The sequence below is a fragment of the Malania oleifera genome, chromosome 7 (assembly GCF_029873635.1).
Source record: "Malania oleifera isolate guangnan ecotype guangnan chromosome 7, ASM2987363v1, whole genome shotgun sequence".
NCBI lineage: Eukaryota > Viridiplantae > Streptophyta > Magnoliopsida > Santalales > Ximeniaceae > Malania > Malania oleifera.
The window spans coordinates 63,438,400-63,462,694 of NC_080423.1; the positions used below are offsets into that span (position 1 = coordinate 63,438,400).

Consider the following 24,295-nt stretch of genomic DNA (forward strand, 5'->3'; position numbering starts at 1 on the left):
CGTAGTCCCATAATACATATACACATAGACAAAACTCAAGAGCGAACTGGCGATCACCACAGCGCAGTCCCATCATACACATACACATACACATACATACCCTCACTTATGGCGGAGGAATACCGTGGTTACATATACAACAGTCTCAGGAGTTCACAATACTCGCACTCCCGACGACTAACCACCTATCCCAACCCACAGTAGGATCATGTACAAGTGCTCAAAATAACTGTGGATACTTCCAGCGTATTTCCGTTTCCAGTTCCCAAGAAGCTTCCTTAACCTCGTGGTTTCACCACAATACTTTCACTAATGGTATCTCTCTGGTACGAAGCTTCTGAACTTTACGGTCCAGAACCTGAACAGGTATCTCCTCATACGCTAAAGTAGCCCCAATTTCCAACTCACCATAACTAATCACATGTGAAGGATCCAACACGTATGTCCTCAACATGGAGATGTGAAACACATCATGGACCCTCGAAAGTGCTGGAGGTAATGCAACTCTGTAGGCTACCGGACCCACTTGCTCAAGTACCTCAAATGGTATGATATACCTCGGGCTCAACTTGCCCTTCCTGCCGAATCTCATCACTCCTTTCATCATAGCAATACGCAGAAATACCTTACCTCCCACTTCGAACTCTAAATCACGGCGGCGAACATCTGCATAACTTTTCTGCAGACTCTGAGCTGATTTAATCCTCTCCCAGATCAAACCCACCTTTTCAGACGCCTTCTACACAAGTTCAGGTCCTAACACCTGACGTTCACCAACTTCATCCCAACACAAGGGAGATCAACACCTCTGACCATACAAAGCCTCGAACGGTACCATCCTGATACTAGACTGAAAGCTGTTATTATAAGCGAACTCCACAAGTGGCATAAACTGTATCCAACTACCACCAAAGTCTAACACACAAGCTCGCAACATATCCTCCAATATCTGTATCGTCCTCTCCAACTGTCCATCAATCTGGGGGTGGAACGCTGTACTGAAAGTAAGCTTCGTCCCTAATGCCTTCTACAAACTCTTTCAGAATCGAGAAGTAAACCTCGGATCTCGATCTGACACAATGGACACCGGTACCCCAAGCATTCTCACAATCTCATGCACATACAAATCTGCTAGCCTACTCAAAGGATAGCTAACCTTCATTGGTATGAAATGAGCAGATTTCGTCAATCTTTCCATGATCACCAAGATAGCATTCTGCCCGTACAGCATTGGCGGCAATCCGGTCACAAAATCCATGGAAATATGCTCCCATTTCCACACCGGAATAGGCGAAGGCCGCAACAGCCCTACCGACCTCTAATGTTCAGCTTTCACCTGCTGACATGTCAAACACTGCTCCACGAACTGAGCAATCTGCCTCTTCATACCAGACCACCAAAAGGTCTCGCGCAAGTCCCTATACATCTTTGTACTACCAGGATGTACCGTATACATAGAACGATGCGCCTCCTTTAGAATCGTCCTTCTAATCTCATCATCGTTCGAAACACACAGTCTAGTCCCAAACCTCAACACACCTCCTTTAGAGATGTTAAACTTTGTAGCCAATCCCTATTGTACCTTTTCCATAGCCTCTACCAACTCTGCATCATTAGCTTGTGCGACTTTTATACGCTCAAATAGGGTCGGTTGGACAACCAAACCAGCAAAATAAGTCTGATGATCACCAACCACCAACTCTATACCTAAGCTCTCCAAATCCTGTTTGATGTGACACTGAGTTACAACCACAGATACAACTGTAGGTCCTGATTTCCGACTCAACATATCAGCCACCACATTTGCCTTCCGCGGGTGATAACTGATCGTGCAATCGTAGTCCTTAATCAACTCTAGCCACTGCCTCTGCCTCATATTCAACTCCTTCTGCGTGAAGAAATACTTGAGGCTCTTATGGTCAGTGAAGATCTCACACTACACCCCGTACAAATAGTGTCGCCAACTCTTCAGCGCATACACAATAGCAGCCAACTCCAAATCATGCGTAGGGTAGTTCTTCTCATATTCTTTCAATTACCGAGAAGCATAGGCCACAACCTTACCCTGCTGCATAAGCACACATCCTAAGCCCTTTAGAGACGCATCGCTATAAATCACAAATCCACCATCCCCCGAAGGAATGGTCAACACTGGAGCAGTAACCAGCTGGTGCTTCAACTCCTGAAAGCACTGCTTGCAATCATTGGTCCACTCAAACTGGACTCCCTTCCTGGTCAATAGAGTCAGAGGTCCAGACAGTTTAGAGAAACCCTCTACGAATCGACGATAGTAACCCGCCAATCCTAAAAAACTCCGAACCTCCTGCACATTCTTCGGCCTTACCCAGTCGACCACAGCTTCAATCTTACTAGGATCAACTAATATTCCATCCCCAGTAACCACATGGCCTAAGAACACAATCTAACTCAGCCAGAATTCACATTTCTTCAACTTAGCATACAGCTTCTTCTCTCGCAGAATTTGTAACACTAACCTCAAATGTTTCACGTGTTCTTCCGTACTCCTCAAGTATACCAGAATGTCATCAATGAATACCACCACGAATCGATCTAGGTACTCATGAAAAACCCTGTTCATCAGATCCATGAACACCGCCGGAGCATTCGTCAACCCAAAAGGCATGACTAAAAACTCGTAGTGGCCATATCTGGTTCGGAAAGCCGTCTTCGCTACATCCTCCACTCTAACCCTCACCTGATGATATCCTGACCGCAAATCGATCTTCAAAAAGACCCGCATCCCCTGCAACTGGTCAAAGAGATCATCTATACAAGGTAAAGGATAACAATTCTTCACAGTTACCTTGTTAATCTCACGGTAATCAATGCACATCCGCATCGACCCGTCCTTCTTCTTCACAAACAATACTGGAGCTCCCTAGGGTGAAACACTAGGTTGAATGAATCCCCTATCCAACAATTCTTGCAGTTGCTCCTTCAACTCCTGAAGTTCTGTTAAAGCCATCTGGTACGAAGCTTTAGAGATCGGTGCCTTACCAGGTAGCAACTCTATCTCAAACTCCACCTCACGATCTAGAGGTAAACCTGGTAAATCATCTGGGAACACATCTGGGAATTCGCTAACTACCTGAATATCCTTGATTACGCGCCGAAACTGCGTAATTGGGCACTTTAATCCGGTTTTTACGGCTTATATTTTTAATTAAGTGTCCAAATTTGTCCAATATTTTAAAGTGCCAAAATTATCATTCTTAAGTTTTATTGTGCAATTTATGAATTTTTGGTAATATTTTATCGTAGGAAAATTCCCAGGAACCAAAACCGATACCTATTCGTATTTCATGTATAACTTTTTCATCTGAGCTCCGATTGAAACGATTCAAATTTATAGAGAAAAAGGAAAGGATTATATACAACTTTTGTGTTTCAAGTTTTGTGAGAAACCAACTCCAAAAGGGTCAAATTTTGTGATGAACAGAGAACAAAAAAATGACAAAAAAAAAAAAAAACAAGAAGAAAAAAAAAATTGAAGTGGGCCAGGTCATGATGTGACCCGGCCATGTAAGTGAAGCTGGCAGTAGGCACTGGCTGGGGAGCCAAATTTGGATTGGGAAGTAAATTTTGAAAAGTCAAAAAGTGTGGGCTTAGGTTGTTTGTTTTTTTTTTGAAGAGGCTTTATTAGATTATTATTTTCCTTAGGGTTGAGGGAGTTTTTCTTTTAGGTTTTGAAGGAGGCAACTGTAGGCTTTTGGGGGAAAAAATAGAGGGTCTCGGAGGCTTTTGGAAAAAGGGCAACAGCTGGGGTCTTCTCTCCTGGGGTCTTGCGCCGCACAGAGGGCAGTAGCAAGCTGCTGCGTGGAAGACCCGAGTACTCCACCACAGTAAGCCAGCAGCAGCAATCCTCGGCCACCTGTGCACAGCTTCCACCCGAGCACACCAAGCCAACACCTGCAGTTCCCCTCTGAACCCAGCAGCACTCGAGCACCAGTGGGAAGGGGCTCACCTCACGACCATCTCTCTCTCATCTTTCTCTTTCGCTTGTTACTATTTACTTGTATTTTTTGCTTTAATTTTAGTTTAAATACCTTGCTATTATTTAGTTATATTATTTTATTTTAATGTCATTTTAAATACCTTGTTGAAATTTTTTTACTTATTAATCTTCTTTAATGTCATCTTGGTCAACTTGCTGTAATTCTTCATTAGTTTAAGCTTAGTAATTTTTTTAAGACTTTGTTTGTGTTTATTTATTGTTAAGATTAGTATATTTATTTAATTGAGCCATTGTTAAGTTCAGTTTATTTTTAGATATTGGGGATCAATTTATTTTACTCAAGTTATTTTTGCGTTAAGTCGGCTTATTACTCTTACGTTATAGTTGAGGTTTAGGTTTAGTTTGTCTTTATTTAAATCTGATTAGGGAAGTTCTTACTTTTGGTTTACTATTTGAGTGTTTAATTAGTGAGTTGTTGATTGGATTGTGTGTGTTAAATTCATATTTTAGGTTTTGCGTCATTTAATTTCATAAAAAAAATCTCAAAAACTCCAAGATTTTGAATCTAAACCATGTTCAGTAAAATTTGTTTTCTTATTATTTTTTTGTCCTATTTTGTGCTAGTTTAGAACTAATTTGCATTCCCCGTGGAGACGATCTGGCCTATTTGGACTAATTATTATACGACGTAACTCCTATACTTGGAATAGTCTTAGTCCTACTCATTTTTAGAATTGAGTCAAGTTTTTGGCGCTGTTGCCGGGGAGTGCCAGAATTAGTTTTAATCTAGTATTTCTCCATTTATTTTGATTTCTATCATAATTTAAAAATACAAAAAAAATATATAATATTTTCAAAAAAAAAAAAAGCTCAAAAAATTTTTTTTTATCATATTTGATCGCTGCTTTGTTGGTGACTGTCTGCTATTTGGGTTGATGTTTGATGCCTTGGGTTAGAGATATTTCACATAGGTTATACAAACTGTCACCTAATACAGGTAGTAGGTTTCCTATTTCTGTTGTAAGTGAGGACACTGAAATTGATTTGAGTGATCTTTTTGAAGAGAATTTTGAGGAAACCATGGCTGAACCTCCACCTGCACCTCGCACCTTAAAAGACTTTTTGCAGCCTACACGCACCACTACACCATCCTGTATTGCTTTGCCAAATAATGCATCGAATTTCACCATTAAACATGGTATGTTGTCAGTAATACCTTAGTTCCATGAGATGGATTCTGAGAGTCCTTACCAGCATCTGATCGATTTTGAGTTGGCATGTACTACCTTCATTACTAGAGCAGGAACTGATGAATACATTAAGATTCGTTTATTTCCTTTTTCCTTGAAGGATAAAGCGAAGATCTGGTTTAATTCTCTAAGACCTAACTCTATTTCTGATTGGACTAACATGCAATGTGAGTTCTTACATAATTTTTTTCCTTTTCAGAGAACTCAGTTCCTATAGGAGCAAATCAGTCAGTTTATGCAGAGAAGTGGTGAGACTTTCCAGGCTTGTTGGGAAAGGTTCAAAGAGCTGATTAATATTTGTCCGCATCATGGGTTTGAGTCTTGGAGGCTGGTAAATTATTTCTATACAGCCCTCACTCCTGATTGTAAGCAGTTTGTTCAAACTATGTGTAATGAGGAGTTCTTCAGCAAGGAACCAGATGAGGCACTAGCATTCTTTGATTACTTAGCTGAAAGTACACAACAGTGGAATACACGATCTGATCGTGTACCAACGACAGTGCAACCTCTCAGGACAATTGGTGGTGGAGGTAGATATGATGTAAAGGAGGAAACTGATATCTAAGCTCGTATTGCTGCATTAGCTAGGAGGGTAGAGGTTATGGAGTTAGAGAAGGTGAAAGCAGTGAAATCAGTTAAGGTGTGCTCTCTATGCGTTGACTCTAGCCATAAGGCCCAGGATTGTCCGATCATGACGGTAGTGCAGGAGAGTAGGTCTGATCAGATTCAGTCAGCAAATTGGGTTAACAGAGCTCCCAATCAGCCCTTCTCAAACACTTACAATCCGAGATGGAGGAATCACCCAAATCTTTCATGGAGGAATGATCAGGCTGCTCAATCTTCTTCACAGTTTCAACAGCCTCCCCAGTCCTTTGCACCACAGTCTCAGCACCAGTATCAGCCACATCCGATTTCTCAGAACTACTCACCTCTAAGGTTTCCATCTAATGTTGCACTCGTTCCACCAAAAAGGTCTCTTGAGGATACTCTTTTGGCAGTTCATGCAAATTCGGGCCACAACTAACAATGAACTGCAAGGCGCCATTAATAAGATCAGTACACAGTTGATTACTTTAGAGAAAGGGAAATTTCCAGTGTAGCCTCAGCCTAATCCTCAGGTATATCAGCAGCAACAACAGCTAGTGCATAATGTTTCAGGGGATTCTATTGAGACGACAAAGGCCGTCATTACTTTAAGAAGTGGAAAGGAAGTCCCTCGACCCGAGATATCTACTGAGAGGCAAACAGTTGCCTCGACATCGGAAGTTGCAGTGGAGTCAGACGAGGCCCAAGAGAAACCAGAGGAAGTAAGCCAAGAATTGAAGAAGTCAGTTGATGTGGAGGCCAAGACTAGTAAGGAGTACCGACCTATGGTACCCTATCCCCATAGGTTGGTAGCTGGTCAAAAGAACAAATATCATACTGAGATTCAGAAGATCTTCAAGCAGGCGAAAATCAATATCCCACTTTTGGATGCCATTCAGCAGGTTCCTTCGTATGTGAAATTTTTAAAGGACTTGTGCACAGTGAAGAGGAAATTGAATGTAAAGAAGAAGGCTTTCTTGATAGAGCAAGTTAGTGCATTGATATTGAGTGAAACTCCTCAGAAACTCAGAGATCATGGTTCTCCCACCATCTCCATTATGATCGATGAATCTCGCATTGGGAGAGCTCTACTTGATTTGGGGAGTAGTGTGAACTTGCTACCATTGTCGATATATGAGCAGTTGGGGTTAGGTGAGCTAAAGAAGACCTCCATTGTGCTACAGTTGGCTGAAAGATCAGTGAAGGTACCACGGGGCGTTATTGAGGATGTATTGGTTCAAGTCGACAAATTCTACTACCCGGTGGACTTTGTGGTTTTGGATATGCAACAACCTATCTCTACCATTTCCCAGACACCTATCATACTTGGACGCCCATTCCTTGCTACCTCCATTGCATTGATCAATTGTCGAAGTGGAGTGCTGAAGCTCACATTTGGGAATATGACATTGGAGATGAATGTGTTCAATGCTTGCAAGATGCCTAGTGGTTGTGATGACTCCGAGGTACTTGCATTTGATGTGATAGATGATTTTGATATTTCAGAGTTGTTATCTGTGTTTGGCTCTGATAATGCATTTGAGAATGACTCTCCTGAGCAGCCTGACGTTTTTTATGAGACAATTCCTTTGTCTAGAGAGTTGACAAAATTTGAGGGGTAGTGCACGGAGATAGATGGTTCCCCTCAATTGTTAAATGCAGGTTATATGAGTAGTTGGCGTAAGCCAACTTTTGAAGCTCTTGACTTACCAAAAGTCATGAAGTCATCAGAAGAAGAAGTCCCTACGCTTGAGTTGAAGTCACTACCTGAAGACTTGAAATATGTTTTTCTAGGCCCAGATGAGGACACATTCCCTGTGGTAATTTCTTCTCATCTTACTTTGAAGCAGGAAACTGAGTTATTGCAGGTATTGAGGCAACATCAAGGAGCAATAGGCTGGACTATTGCAGACATCAAGGGGATTGATCCTGCAATCTGTTCTCACAACATCTTTCTAGAAGGAGATGCAAGGCCAGTTCGTGATGCGCAGTGGAGATTGAATCCAACCATGAAAGAAGTGGTAAAGAAAGAAGTACTGAACTGCTGACATCATCTATCCTATGTCCGACAGCAAGTGGGTAAGCCCAACACAGGTAGTACCAAAAAAATCTGGTTTGACTATCATTGAGAATGCTAGTGGAGAGTTGATCCCATCTAGGAAAGTAACGGGTTGGAGAATTTGCATTGATTATCGTAAATTAAATTTGGTTAGCCGAAAAGATCACTTCTCGTTACCCTTCCTAGATCAGATACTCGAAAAAGTAGCTGGTAATGCTTTTTATTATTTTCTGGATGGTTTTTCTGGGTATTATCAAATTGTCGTAGCACCAGAGGATCAAGAGAATACCACCTTCACTTGCCCCTTTGGTACTTACACTTTTCGTAGGATGCCATTCAGATTATGTAATGCACCCGCTACTTTCCAGCGCTGCATGATGAGTATTTTCTTTGACATGTTAGATGAGATGTGTGAAATTTTTATAGATGATTTTTCTGTGTTTTGTAAGTCTTTTGACACTTGTTTGAAAAATTTGACTGCTATCCTAAAAAGATGTGAAGAAAAGAACTTGTTGTTGAATTGGGAAAAGTGTCAATTTATGGTAAGTAGTGGTTTGGTACTTGGCCATTCAGTTTTTGAGCGTGGTATAGAGGTTGACAGAACAAAGGTAGAGTTGATTTCCCAATTACCTGTCCCTAAGACAGTGAGGGATATTCGTTCTTTCTTGGCCATGCCGGCTTCTATAGGCGTTTCATTCAAAATTTCAGTAGTATTGTTAAACCACTGTGTTCATTATTGCAAACCGAGACTGAATTTTTATGGACTGATGCATGCCAACAGGCTTTTGAAACATTGAAAAAATATTTGACCATGACACCCATTATGCAACCCCCTTGGTGGGACTTGCCATTTGAGATTATGACTGATGCTAGTGATTTCGCCCTTGGGGCCGTTCTTGGTCAAAGAGTTAATAACAAGCCTTCTGTCATCTACTATGCAAGTCATACCTTGAATGATGCTCAAAAAAATTATACCACCACTGAGAAGGAGTTATTGACTGTTGTGTTTGCCTTAGAAAAATTTCACTCTTATGTCATTGGATCTCCTGTTATTATTTTCACTGATCATTCTGCGTTGAAATATTTGTTGGCAAAAAAAGATGCTAAGCCCAGTTAATCAGATGGATTCTACTTCTTCAGGAGTTTGACATCACCATTCGAGATAAAAAGGGAGTAGAAAATGTTGTAGCTAACCATCTTTCTCATTTACAGTTACCTGATATATCTGTGTCCCTTTCCCCTTTAAATGATGATTTTCCTTATGAGCATCTTTTTGCAGTATCGTGCGCTCCTTGGTTTGCTGATATTGTGAACTACCTTGTCACCGACCAAATGCCTGACCATTGGCTCACCCAAGACGAACGTAAGTTCCTAGCTGAGGTAAGACATTATTATTTTGATAATCCATACCTGTTCAAATATTGTTATGACCAGTTGGTGCGTAGATATGTTCCAAATGATGAATTTAATTCCGTGATGCATTTTTGCCATGGTGGGACATATGGAGGCCACTTTTGTGCTAAGAAAACTGTTTCAAAAATATTACAAAGTCGACTCTACTGGCCCACCATGTTTAAAGATGTTGAAAATTTTTGTAAAGCATGTGAAGCCTGTCAAAAGTTAGGAAAAATTAGTGCCAAGAATGAAATGCCCATGTCCCCCATATTGAATCTTGAGATTTTTTATTATTGGGGTATTGATTTTATGGGACCTTTCCCCATTTCTTTTGAGCATTCTTACATTTTGGTTGCTGTGGACTATGTTTCAAAATGGGTGGAGGCAATACCTTGTCGAACCAATGACCACAGGGTTGTTATCCGTTTTCTCAAGGAGTTATTTGCATGTTTTGGCATGCCCAAGGCTATAATTAGTGATGGAGAGTTGCACTTTTGTAACAAACCATTTGAAAAACTCATGCAAAAGTATGGAGTGGCCCATAAGGTCTTTACTCCATATCACCCTTAGACTAATGGTCAAGCTGAGCTGGCCAATAGAGAGATCAAAATCATACTTGAGAAAACGGTGCATCCTAATCGTAAGGACTGGTCAGAAAAACTTGTTGATGCATTTTGGGCCTACCGAACTGCATTTAAGAAAAATTTAGGGATGTCTCCTAACAGGTTAGTTTATGGTAAGGCATATCATTTACCTGTTGAGATTCAACATCGTGCCTTATGGGCTATAAAACAGATTAACTTTTCACTTGATGATGTCAAGGATTTAAGGAAATTGCAGGTATGTGAGCTTGAAGAATTTAGGAGGGAAGCTTACGACAATGTCCGCTTAGCAAAGGAGCGGATGAAGTTGCTCCATGACAAAAAAATCAAAGACAAACAACTTTTCCCTACTCAGCAAGTGCTTCTCTATGACTCCAGATTGCATCTGTTTCCTGAGAAATTGAAGTCCCGGTGGGGTGGTTCGTACATCGTTGAAAAAGTTCATTCCCATGGCGCGGTAGAAATTGTAGATCCAAAGAATGGCAACAGCTTCATAGTCAATGGGCAGCGTCTCAAGCCCTTCATGACTCCATTCGATCCACATGAGGAGGTCTTGCTTCTGCAAGACCCTAGGGGAGTCCTCTAACCTTTCTCGTTTACTCTTTTCTTTTTCTTTTCGTTTTATTTATTCTTATTTGCATCTTTCTTTTATTTTTCTACTGTGTTTGTTGGTTGTGACTCTCTATTGTTTTTTTTTTATTTTTTTTTATTCTGTTAGTTTGTTTCCCCTATGCATATCTCTTCTCTTTTCCCCTATGCTTTCACATTGAGGACAATGTTTCATTTTAGTAGGGAGGGGGGGAGGGGAGAATTTGCATGCCCTAATAGTGTGCTTCCACTTAATGAGTTTTAATGTGTTATTTGCATATTATAGATGTTTGCATGTTGTTTAGGCCCACCTTTTGGGAAATACTGGTTTTGAGCTCAGAGCATGCTAAATTCCTTATTTGTGAACGTTACATGCCCAAATTTTTTTTTCTTTTTGAGGATATGGAACAAGTATGACGTAGTGCAATCAAAGTTTGAATCAAAAGAGAGTTTTATCCATTTCATTTAGTTGTAACCAAGAGAAGGATGTTGAAAGTCTTGATATACACACTACACAGGTTAGAAGACTTAGAAAGATTACCTTACATCATTTCTGGTTGATATACACTTCAGTTGTTTGGGACTCTAATGAACCATACCCTAATGGCTTAGAAAAAAAAAGTTTGAAGCAAATGAAACAAGAAACAATTAAGGGATCAGTTATTAAAAAAAACAAAAAAAGAAGAAGAGGAAAACAATTGTGTATTGGAAAGGGCTACCTATTACCGGGGCCCCAACTAAACAAAAAAAGTGGGTACCTTTTAAAGTGTAGTAATGTGAAAGCCACCTTTGTACATTCATGCACTGGAAACGACTACTTACTATTGGGGTCCTAACTAATCAAAAAAAGTTGGTGCCTTTTAAAGTGTAATAGTGTGAAAGCCGTCAATACAATGGCTTTGAATTAGAGTAAGACCGTGCGGTTGTCTTAGACTAATTGATTGTGTTTGAAACTGTTAATGTTTGCTGGTAGTCAATCTTGGAATTCTGAACCTCTCTTGTACACGTGAGCTTTGTTACACTCCATTATCTTGGTTGTTTTACTAAATGGTGTATAAATCGTCCAATTGAGGCGTAACTTGGATTAATTTGTGTCCTGTGTTCCTAAACTCATTAAGCATATTTCATGGCATGTAATTTTCATAAGTATTGAAATTTAGTGCTTCTCCCTTGGTTTGATTACATTTACATTATTTGTTAGGAACTAGCAAAACGTTAGTTGGAGGGTGTGATTATGCGCCGAAACTGCGTAATTGAGTACTTTAATCCGGTCTTTGCGACTTATAATTTTAATTAAGTGTTCAAATTTGTCCAATATTTTAATAAAGTGCCAAAATTATCATTCTTGAGTTTTATTGTGCAATTTATGAATTTTTGGTAATATTTTATCGTAGGAAAATTCCCAAGAACCAAAAACGATACCTGTTCGTATTTCGTGCATAACTTTTCCGTCCAAGTTCTGATCGAAACGATTCAAATTTCTGGAGAAAGAGGAAATAATTATCTACAACTTTTTTGTTTCAAGTTTTATGAGAAACTAGGTCTGTAAGGTTCAAATTTTGTGGTGAATAGAAAACAAAAAAATGACAAAACAAAAAAAAAAAATTGAAGTGGGCCAGGTCACGATGTGACTCGGCCATGCAAGTGAAGCTGGTAGTAGGCACTGGCTGGGAGCCAAATTTGGATTGGGAAGTAAATTTTGAAAAGTCAAAAAGTGTGGGCTTAGCTTGTTTTTTTTGGAGAGGCTTTATTAGATTATTATTTTCCTTAGGGTTGGGGGAGTTTTTCTTTTAGGTTTTGAAGGAGGCAGTAGTAGGCTTTTGGGGGAAAAAATAGAGGGTCTTGGAGGCTTTTGGAAAAAGGGCAGCAGCTGGGGTCTTCTCTCCTAGGGTCTCACGCTGCACAGAGGGCAGCAACAAGCTGCTGTGTGGAAGACCCGAGCACTCCACCACAGTAGGCCAGTAGCAGCAATCCTCGGCCACCTGTGCACAGCTTCCACCCGAGCACACCAAGCCAGCACCTGCAGTTTCCCTTTGAACCCAGCAGCACCCGAGCACCAGTGGAAAGGGGCTCACCTCACGACCATCTCTCTCTCATCTTTCTCTTTCCCTTGTTACTATTTACTTGTATTTTTTGCTTTAATTTCAGTTTAAATACCTTGTTGTTATTTAGTTATATTATTTTATTTTAATGTCATTTTAAATACCCTGTTGAAATTTTTTTTGCTTATTAATCTTCTTTAATGTCATCTTGGTCAGCTTGCTGTAATTCTTCATTAGTTTAAGCTTAGTAATTTTTTTAAGACTTTGTTTGTGTTTATTTATTGTTAAGATTAGTATATTTATTTAATTAAGCCATTGTTAAGTTCAGTTTATTTTTAGATATTGGGGATCAATTTATTTTACTCAAGTTATTTTTGTGTTAAGTCGGCTTATTACTCTTACGTTATAGTTGAGGTTTAGGTTTAGTTTGTCTTTATTTAAATATGATTAGGGAGGTTCTTGCTTTTGGTTTACTATTTGAGTGTTTAATTAGTGAGTTGTTGATTGCATTGTGTGTGTTAGATTCATATTTTAGGTTTTGCGTCATTTAATTTCATCAAAAAATCTCAAAAACTCAAAGATTTTGAATCTGAACCATGTTCAGTAAAATTTGTTTTCTTATTATTTTTTTCTCCTATTTCGCGCTAATTTAGAACTAGTCTGCATTCCCCGTGGAGACGATCCGACCTATTTAGGCTAATTATTATACGACGTAACTCCTATACTTGGGATAGCCTTAGTGCTACTCATTTTTAAATTGAGTCAATCCTCGAGTCTCAACTCATCCCGCGGCGGTTCCTCCACACAAGCTAAGTACCCCTGACATCTGTCCAAGAGTAGCCTCCTTGCCTATAATGCCGACAGAATCTATGGCGCTGAACGTACACACGATCCCACGAATTCGTACTCCTGCTCTCTAGGAGGTCTGAAAACTACCACCTTGCTACGACAGTCAATCACGGTATAACTGGAGAACAACCAATCCATCCCCAGAATAACATCAAACCCTGACATGCCGTATACCATAAGATTCGCCGGTAGCAGCTTCTCCTGAATTTCCACTGGGCAGTCTACCCACATCTTCCTACAGAAGGATACACTCCCAGATGGTGTAGTAACAGATAACACCTCATTCATATCTCGAGTCTCAACCCCACACCGTCCCACAAAATTCATGGACACAAAGGAATGGGTTGCACCCGAATCAAACAAAACAGAAGCTTTATTTGAAAGCAATAATAAGGTACCAGTCACCATGTTACCTGCATACTCAGTGTCCACTAGAGTAAGCGAGTATACTCTGGTCGGAGCTGTATTCTTCTAAGCGGTTCCCTGAGGTATTTGATTACCCCTTCGGTCCCCACTAACTGCAGACACATCTCGCCTCGGTGCTCGACAATCACGAGACATGTGGTCTGACTGGCCACAGTTGTAGTAACTACCCCCAAATGTCCGGAACTCTCCCTCGTGCCACCTGTGACATCTGGTACAACAACCACTGGTCTGGCTCGCCTGAGAGTCTTGGCGCTCGGTATTCTGGTGGTAACCCGAGCCCTTGCTCCTCTTCTTCCACGTTCCCTGACGAGATCTTGTTTGAGAACTAGAAGGTACTGTCCTCTTCTTCGATTCCTGATCCACCTCATCCTCTCGAATACCACTCTCAATCACTGTGGCCTTATCCACCAATACCGAGAACTCACGGATCTGAAGCATACCCACCAGTCTACGGATATCCTTCCTCAAACCCTTCTCGAACCTCCAAGTCTTCTCACACTCTCTCGAGATCATACATGGTGCAAAACGGGACAGCTCTACGTATCAAGCCGCATACCCCTACACCGTCAAACTCCCCTACGTCAGAGCAAAAAACTCATCTGCCTTTGCAACACGTATTGAAGCCGGGAAGTATCTGTCAAAGAACACCTCCTTGAAACGGCTCCATGTCATCTCCTCAGGACCAGCTCTCCGCCTCTCCAACAGACTCACAGCAGTCCACCATCGACTCGCCTCCCCCGACAGCTGGAAAGTAGCATAGAGGACTCGCTGCCTATCCGTGCAATGCAAAACTCCTAGAATCCTCTCAGTCTTCTCCATCCAATCCTCTACTGTTGTCGGGTCAGGTCCTCCAAAGAACGTCGGAGGATGCATGCGTGTGAACCTCTCAATGGTGCACCCCGCAGCAGTAGGAGAGCGCTCTCATCTCCTCACACTCCGCCCGATCTCTCGTAATACCTACCTCATCAAATCTTGAGGCACAGAAGGGGACTCATCACTCGCAGTCTCCTTAGAGCCACTTCCTAGATTATTATCCTTGGGCTCCATTTTGCAACACAATAGGAATCTATCAGTATCCCTATAACAGATACAGTTAATACAATGATCTACACTAATCGTGTTAACTACTTCCTGTCAAGTCTAAGTCTGTCCTATCACACGGACACAAAAGTCATCAACAATCTGTCCTGCTTTTACTGGAATCGTCATCCCAAGAAAAACACGGAATACCATCGACAATTCCTAGTCTAGCAACCGAACAACCCTCAACCAACTCTACCCATATCCACATCCTATACTCTGGTATGCACTCATAACTAAGCCTAACCAAGTCTACAAGATCTAGTAACCTAGTTAGCTCTGATACCAAGCTGTCACGCCTCGAACCCTGAAATGGGACCAGGGGTGAAAATGTAATCTAACCTGTCCCTGTATCATACAAATCACCACAGATATAGTACAAAGGATGAGGGTCCGACCCTGTGGGGTTCCTAGGCACCCTAAACACATCCAAACACAATCATATACGCAGCGGAAAAAGGTCATCTATATATATATGCAGTACCATACCAGAGTCTATACAAGAGCAGAATATGGCTCTAACAAAACGTACAAATTGGGTGCCCAAATACAACTCAAAATGGCAAATCAACGAAACTACAGTCCTAGCACTTCCCAAGCGCTAACGCAGTACACCGGCCATTACGCTCCCTACACCAGGACGCTAGTTCCAGTTACCCGAAGGACTGTAAAAATGAATGTACAGTAGGGGTAAGACACCTCTCAGTAAGGAAGAACATAGGTTATATCGGTGTGTAGTATTTGAGTATTATCATGATACAACATACACGCAATTAAATGCATTCCAGTATTAATTTACACGGTGCATACACGCACACATACGAAGGCTATTTATACTCAGCCCCGTCACAATACATACACATAATCAGTAATCCTCAGTGTCGTCACACTCTTCGGCCTGAAGCTGGCCCGTGACATACGGCGTTGGCCCGTAGCCAACCCCCGAATACGGCCCCACCGGCACATGGCTAGTCCTTGACTCCCATGGCATCGTACTGGCGCTAAATTGATGGATCCACACCCTTCAGCTTGATCTGCCGGAATAGGCTCACGCCCTCGGATATAGAGTCGGACACTCTTGCCTACATGGCAGGCGATAACACACCCTCGAATATAGAGCCGGACACTCTCAGTACCTGGAACAATTTCGGAACCGCGTTCCTACTAGCATTTCAACATATCACACACACATGCATGCTCATATAACCAAACAAACCACACTTATTTGGTAATTTGGTAATCTAAATCATGGTTTTCCAAACAAATACAGTTTAAACAAAGTCAAGGCACAGTCATCCCAATATCACAATATAAATCACACATATACTCGGTTTTCAACAAAACCCGGAATTCAACCCGTCGCCCCCTTTTTCCCAAAACTATAATAATGAAAAACTCATAGTTTTCCCCGTTAGATCCCCCCAAATAAGTAGCCAAAACACACACAGGACTGTGGACCACAGTTTCACCAAGTATGATTTCAAAAATAACCAATATAAACATAGTTCCCTTTACCTTAACCCCGTAAGCAAATCCTGAACTCCAAGGTCCCTAAATAGCGAACCGAGTTCTAAAACCTATAAATTACAGTACATAATATGTTCACAAGATAGTTACTTACAAATCTACCGGATCAGAATTGAAAACTGAGCCTTACCTCGATTTTACGTCGAAACCCAAAAATCTCCGAAATGAGATTCTGATCTATAGAAGTTGTAAAGAATCCTTCCACGATCCTCGTGTTAGCTTCCGTTTTCCGATTCCGTCAATAATTGGCGAAAAATTCTAGAGAGATGGAGTAGGGAGAGGTTTAGAGAGAGAGAGAGAGAGAGAGAGAGAGAGAGAGAGAGAGAGAGAGAGAGAGAGAGAGATATTTGAGATTTCTTAATGAGGAAGCAAAGGAAATTTCCTTTTATAGTCCTTTGACCCAGAAATTTCCAATTTTACCCCTCTTTTAACATTTAAACCCATTTTTCATATTTTGGGTTCTTACAAATTTTACAAAAAAAAAAAAAAAAATTTAAACAAGAACACATATTAAAACACAGAGTTATATGTGTTTTAATTAATAATATTTTATTTAAAATAGTTTCATATCTATTTGTATATGCCCTCTCTTACTACTATAAACAAAAATAGTGCTCTAGGAAAATGGGTCAACCTTCCATTTTAGATTGATTTTTAAATCAATGAGTAGCTTTTTCTTTTTCTTTTTTTTATAAAAATGATGGCATTTGAGACCCTTTTAAAACTCGATTAATCCACCAAAATAATGAGTTCGACTCTCTACCCCTCTCTACTTAAATACTAAGGTATTATTATGTTAAATAAAAAATCACAACTCCATAAAACTTCAGTGAAGAAGTTAATATATTATGAATAGTTAACACATAATTTATGAATTTACATACACTAATGAAGGCCATGATCTACACATGGTAATTTGAAGGCTATTAGCTTGGCCTACATTTTTTATTATAATTTTCTTAGGGTAATTATAAATTCATTAATTATTTATTATTTGAGAAATTTTAGAGAGAGTGCAAAAAAAAAAAAAAATGCAAATAAAATACTGCTACTGGCCTTAATTAACAAAATAGATAAGTATCTAGTCATAAATAAATTCATACACCCTTTTAATATTCTGAGTGCATTGAAGACAGTGGCGTACAAAGATATCAAACTGCTGTCTTCTTAACCAAAACACGTCTAATATCTAATATGAAATTGGATTTTGTGACTCACGAAATAATTTATTTTCTTTTTAGACTTCTATATTAGTCAGCCTACCTCTTGTAAATCAATTCTTTTACACATTTATATTTATCTATTTATACCATATATGAAAATAGAATAATTAAATTAATTTAAATAAATAAATTCTTATGGAATTCTTCTCTATCAACCCTAATTTTCTTTACTTCAATGTAGTGTAAAAGAGGCCTCTAAATAAGCTTAATAAAGAACCGAAAGAAAATAAAGTGAAGGGTCTCCACATAGGAGGGATACCCAAACCCAACTATGGGGAAGGGGTACAAGTGAGTGACGTCATTTGAAACCTATCACTATTTGAGAAAAGATAACTCCTTACAATGCTCCCGGGCACATGGCTGGGTGGTACGGGCAAGCCTTAGAAAATGCTGGTAACCCCAATGGTCTTGGTTCGATTCCTATCGCTCACGCTGCACATCCGCGATTTATCTCCTATGTGTTGGCTGTGGGCACGGCTGACGTAGGCAACCGATTAGTCTAGATAAAAATGTCTAGGATACTGTTATTAATCCAAAAAGATGACTCCTTACAATAAATTTATCAAATTTGTTTTCATTTGAATTTTTCATAAATATATACATATACATGTAGACATACACTATATATAACAGTATGAATAATAAAAATCAATTTGTTTGCAAAAATATTATTGTTTTTTGAAAGAAAGAATAAAGACTCCTAAAGATGTAATTGTACTAAAATTTGTAGACAAAAGAATTCATTTTTTTTTAAAAAAAGTAAATTTATATATGTTGAGAATTCCACTTGTGAGTTTGTCCTACATTAAAAAATTTGAATGGATGATAGGTGACCGGTGCAAACTGTAAGTGCATAATATCGTAGTTTTATAATATTATATGTAGAGTATCGTCCTCATGGATTGATGTTTTAATTTTATCAAGTACCGAATTTATAATAATCTTGATTTTATTTGGAAAATTAATAATTTTAGACTGCGAAATTTAAACAAAACTACTTTAAATAAACTATTAAAGAGAATTTAAAACTAGATGCCGCGTATCAAATTACTGATGTTGAAAGCTTTTAGGAAACCGATTTCACCTAATTTCTCACTATATTTTATTCATCTAGCCAATTCGAATTCGTATTCTCTGTTTGTTAGTAAATATCCAATTTTTCCAAAAGCCTCTTTCGATAGTCAATCAGAACCTATCCTTGTTTATTATTTAACATACGATTATGCAAATTAATAACGCAAAAACGCAATAAGACTCTCGATTTTTAATACTACGTAGGTTCATACAAGTCTTTCGGTCTTTATATTTACCTACGCTGAATTATCCAAGAGCTATCCTATAATCGCTCATTTCGGTAGCAAATCACAAAACTAATATCATTTAATTAATGGCCAGTTAATTAAAAGTAATAAGCGGATAATAACTCAAATAAATATTAATGAAAATTACTTCAAATTAGCATCAAAAGTAAGCATAATTCAAAACTGATTACATCGTTTACCTAGAATACAAAAATTTAGTTCATTCCGAAAATTAAATTCAATATAACAGATTTCACCATATTTTCTTCTATTCGGAGCATATGGGAAAAATCAACACTCGTAGTATCGCTATCCCACGTTGCGAACACTCTGAACACCACCATTATTCGTTGCCTTCTATTTCGAAAAGATATTAATTTTCTATACCCCACCAGCGACCTTCCAGGCTGCTGTGTTGTTAAACTTCAATCGCGCAGTCCCTATTTCTCCTTTAATCTCCCACGAGAAGCTCCTCTAAAGAAATCCCAATCTCCTCCCCGGCCTCCTCTGCGTGCAGCCTTTTATTAGAATTTTCAATCCTTTAATTTATTTATTTATTAGAATTTTCTTCCCTTTTTCCCAATCTCCAAAAGAATACTCGCAGCGCACCTATTGGTGAGCCCTCCAGCGCTGGGCTGCATGAGTGGGTCACATCACCCACTCCCAGGGCCCAGCGCACAAGTCTTTATTCTTGCATGGCTGTGTCTTCAGTAGCTGCTCTCGGCCTGTGTAAATTCGAGCCCAGTGCATGCTAAGATGACTCTCTGCCCGTGCCACTTTGAGCCCATCCTTGTTTTTGTGTTGCATGGCGGTGACCCAGCCCACTCTCTTTTTGCTTACTTTAATTTCATTCTTTTGTTGCTCCACCGCCTACTTTCCTGTATGAATCCACATGCACACCCTGCGCTCCCTTTGATTTCTTTACTTCACGACTCGCAGACCCACAGCCACCAATTTGTACTTTTCAAAATTATGTTTCCAAGTCATCAATTTTGACTTTTCTAATTTTATATATATATATCAAAGCCCACTATCTTTGACTTTTCCAAATGCGTCTTTCCAAACTACCCCCACACACACACATTTATACACACATATTTTTCTCTTTTGATTTTTCTTTAAATGTCCAAGAGATCCTTTAGCGGCTCATGTACATGGCACCTCTTCATGCTTACGGCCCGCGTAGTGCATGCGATGATCTTGATTCGGACTCCAACTCACGTACACACATGTGCATTTTTATTTTCGACTTTTAAGATCAAAAAATTATCCTACAATAATAAAACATGAACATCCGTAAATTATTGACAAAATAGGATAACTATCTCAAATGAGTTCAATGTTGAAATACCAAACATAATTAGACATTTTAATTAAAATAGTAATCTTTAATGCATGATATTAAAGTCATAATTACGCAACTGTGGCACGTAATCAATAGGTGCTTATATACATGGTTGAACCCAAGACCTAATAGGTTTAAGTTTTTGGGTCAAGTTGGTATTCACTCATGTGTATCAGGTCCACCCATGGGCTCCTCTGGTCCTAACAAGTGGTATCAGAGCCTGATTTTTCGATGGGGACAACCAAGTTTGAGTTGGAAAAAATTATCGGTAAAAATGATTTTGGTTTATGAAGGATCAAGATGCGAGCCATCTTTGGTTTATGGAGGATTAACATGTGGGCCATCTTGGTACAACAGGGGCTTCAGGAGGCCCTTCTTGGAGACAAGAAGGGGGCTTCCACTTCACAAGATGGGAAACCAGATTTACCCTCCACCGACAAGGTGAAGCCCGAAATCCTCCAAAAGGCACACAGTGTTATTATCTTATCTCTAGGAGACAAAGTACTTAAGGAAGTTGCCAAGGAGGATACGGAAGCTGAATTTTGGCTAAAACTAGAAAGTTTGCACATGACAAAGGTCCTAGCAAATAGAATCCACAAGAAGACCAGACTCTATACCTTTAAATGAATCTTGGAACATCTATTAGTGAACATTTAGATAAGTTTAATAAAATTCTTTTGGATCTTACTAATATTGATATTAGTATAGATGAAGAAGACCAAACAATTCTTTTATTGAGTTCTTTTGACTCTACATATGATAATCTTAAGGAAACTATGATGTATGGGAGAGAGAGAGCCTAATTAACTTTAGAAGAAGTGCAAACCGTTTTGCACTCTAGGGAATTGTACACCAAGTCTAAGTCCAAAACAGAGTCAAAGGAAGGGTTAAATGTGAGAGGTAGGTCTGAAAAGAGGGAAAAGAAAGGAAAATGCAAGAGGTCTAAATCAAAGTCTAAGAGTAAAGCACTAAAATGTTTTGCCTGTCACAAGGAAGGACACTTTAAGAGGGACTGTCCTAAAAGGAAACAAGCTGCCAATGCCACCGCCTCTAAACCAAAGGGTAAGGCAACTATAGTTTTAGATGGATATGATAGTGCTAAAGTGTTGAACATCTCTGAGATAGATTTTAGAAAAGAATGAATATTAGATTCAGAATGTTTCTTCCATATGTGTCCATTGAAAAACTGGTTTGAATCCTTTACATGTCTAAAAGGGGGTCATGTTATCCTAGGTAACAATAATTCCTATAAGGTATAGGGTATTGGGATAGCGAGACTTCTAATGCATGATGGGATTGAAAGAGTGCTAAGAGATGTGAGGTATATACCTGAGCTGAAGAGAAACTTGATTTCTCTTGGTAGTTTAGATAAAACAGGGTACAAGTTTAAGTCTGACGGAGGTAGCCTGAGAGTATGTGAAGGATCACTTGTAGTGATGAAAGGGTTGTGTCTAAAATTAGGAATGTATAGTAGAGCTGTCATAGTTTATTGTGATAATCAAAGCACTATTCATTTGGCTAAGAATCATGTTTATCATGAAAGGACCAAACATATAGATGTTAGAATACATTTTGTAAGGGATATTATTTCTAGTGATAAAATAGAGGTAAGGAAAATTCCAACAGAGGATAATCCCTCTGATATGATGACTAAGGTAGTACCAAAATCAAAGTTTGAACATTGTTCAAACTTGATTAATTTAGGAAGTAGCTAGTGTTTTTATTTGCAGGAACAACCATAGGAGAAGCAAGGGAAGAGCAAGGGTTACAAGCTTGCCAAGGTGGAGAATTGTCGAAGAATGTCAAACTTGCTAGGAGTCATCTGAACCGTCAAACACTATTGGAATTCCAACGACTGTATTTTTTGTCATTTAAGGGCAATTGTGTAATTTTTTCAATCTTGCATTTTATATGTAAAGCATTTAATCTCCAGTGCTGGTTCTAGAGACTTCAGATTGTAATTATTTTGAAGAGGATTTTCGGGAGAGTCAGAAAAGAAAAAAAAGACCAAGAGCTTTGGCGATAACGAGGGTTAGGGTTTTCAGGGAGGGTTTCTTGGGCTGAATTTGGAGGAGATCTATAAGCTCGAAAGGTTAGATTTGTGTATTTTTAGATCGTTCTCCACCATTTAATGAAAGCATCTCCAAGGTGAGGTTCCTGCTATGGATGTAGGCCTTTATGGCTGAACCACGTTATATCACTTGTGTTGTTCATATTATGTTTGATCTGTCTATTTCTTGCTCTATTTTGTGCTTTGCTATTGTTTGATTTAAATTTCTCTGATCAAGCATGGAGGAAAGCAAGTTTTTCTCTGTTTGTTTTCTTAAACTTTGATTTTCTAATGAAGTGGTAATCAGATACCACAAGAAGTGGTATTAGAGCCGACAGTTCAAAGCTAATTCTCTTGTCATGCTAACAGTTGGAAGACTAAGTGTGTGGCCGAGGCCAATAAGGATCATCTAGGCTGGGGATAGATCCGAATAGGGTCAAGACATGAGACGTAGGATTGGTTCAGAGACACGTGGAATGCAATCCGACGCACGTAAGGCGCCAGTGGTAAGGCCCACTTGAGCAACTATTGGGGAATTGAACTTACTCCCATAAGGGAGACGGTTTCTATTTAAGGGGGAGCAGTTAGAACTCACAAGTAAGGAGAAGATTATTGAGAATTTCACTTGTGAGTTTGTCCCACATTAGAAAATTTGAGTGGATGATGGGTGCTTATATACATGGTTAAATCCAAAATCTAATAAACTTAAGTTTTTGGGTCAAGTTGGTGTTCACTATATGTATCAAGCCCACCCATGAGCTTCTCTGATCCTAACAATATAAAACCGACATTTCTATAAAAACAACAAAAATATTTTCATCTTAGAAAGTAAAATCAAATATTCTTAAAAGAAGTAAATTTTTATATTATATATACAAAGTGAATTCAACCAAAACTTTATAAAATTACATTTAGAATGTTTCAAAGTTAATGTTTGAACTTTAAAAAAAAAAATAAAACAGAAACTTTTGATTTGGTTAAAAAATAAAATAAACTAGCATTCTAAATAGATATCTGCATCTATATTTATAATACACTAAATTAACCAATGTACAAATAAAGAAAAACACTTTGTGGCAAATATATGCCTATATTTCATTATTTATCCTTTGCTTTGTTCTTCTCTCTTCTACACACGCCTAGTTGGCACAAGGGTATTCTATCGACGTATCACTCTGAGATCCTAGTTGCAGCCTTCAATTTTGAGAACTTGGAGATCCTATCTTTTAGGGGGAGGCCTCTTCATCACCTAGATGAAAGGGAATTAGCTATTCCTTGAGAACAGGAATTCAGATGATGTTTTCAATAGACAAGGACATGTCTCCATCCTATTTCAGTGTAAAGCGTTTGTGATGTTCATTGTAAACATGCTTGAAGTAACCCATTCCTAAAATATTTTCCGATTGCTAAAACATTATTTAAAGAACTTGCAGCCTCTGTTATTGAGAAGAAAATAGTCTCCTATCATTCTTGACTAGAATTTAGTTGGGAACAGGATAGCTGCACATTTCGACACTAGCATTCATGCAATGTCCCATTTTTCCCATATTGCTTGTTTGTATGGTGAGTTCACCGGCCGGATTCTTTGTGGCATGAAAGCTTTGGTTTTGTAATCATGATTTAGATTTTGCAAAAGGGATGTAGTGGACTTGGAATTAGGATCTTCCAGTTTCCCTTAAACATGATATGTAAAATATGTTATTGATGTGTCGTAATCAACGATGTCGTGAAACTAGAATTAGAATCACTTGTGGTTGCTATTGTCGTTGCAACACCACTAGCTACTTTTAGAATTACCCCTACTACTATTATGTTGATTAGCAATATATTGGAATCTAGTTGGGGAACATGATAAATAGTCGTCTGAAAATAATTCTTTTGGTGGAAAAAAAAAGGAGATCATCATGGAGGAGGCATCTATAGGACAACTATAAGACCAACTATGCTATATGGATCGGAATGTTAGGCGACGAAAAAACATAATATCCAAAAAGTAA

The 24,295-nt window shown here is 39.1% G+C and overlaps 1 protein-coding gene and 1 pseudogene across 1 annotated transcript; both read left to right on the forward strand.

The window, feature by feature from the left end:
- Positions 1 to 5,827: 5,827 nt before the first annotated feature.
- On the forward strand, positions 5,828 to 7,433 carry LOC131160862 (uncharacterized). Its single transcript, XM_058116741.1, has 4 exons — positions 5,828 to 5,968; positions 6,077 to 6,223; positions 6,327 to 7,016; positions 7,125 to 7,433. Exons 1-4 carry the CDS (start codon positions 5,828 to 5,830, stop codon positions 7,431 to 7,433), a joined length of 1,287 nt encoding a protein of 428 aa, XP_057972724.1.
- A 1,586-nt stretch (positions 7,434 to 9,019) lies between these two features.
- LOC131160863 (uncharacterized) lies at positions 9,020 to 20,875 on the forward strand (annotated as a pseudogene).
- Positions 20,876 to 24,295: the final 3,420 nt, after the last annotated feature.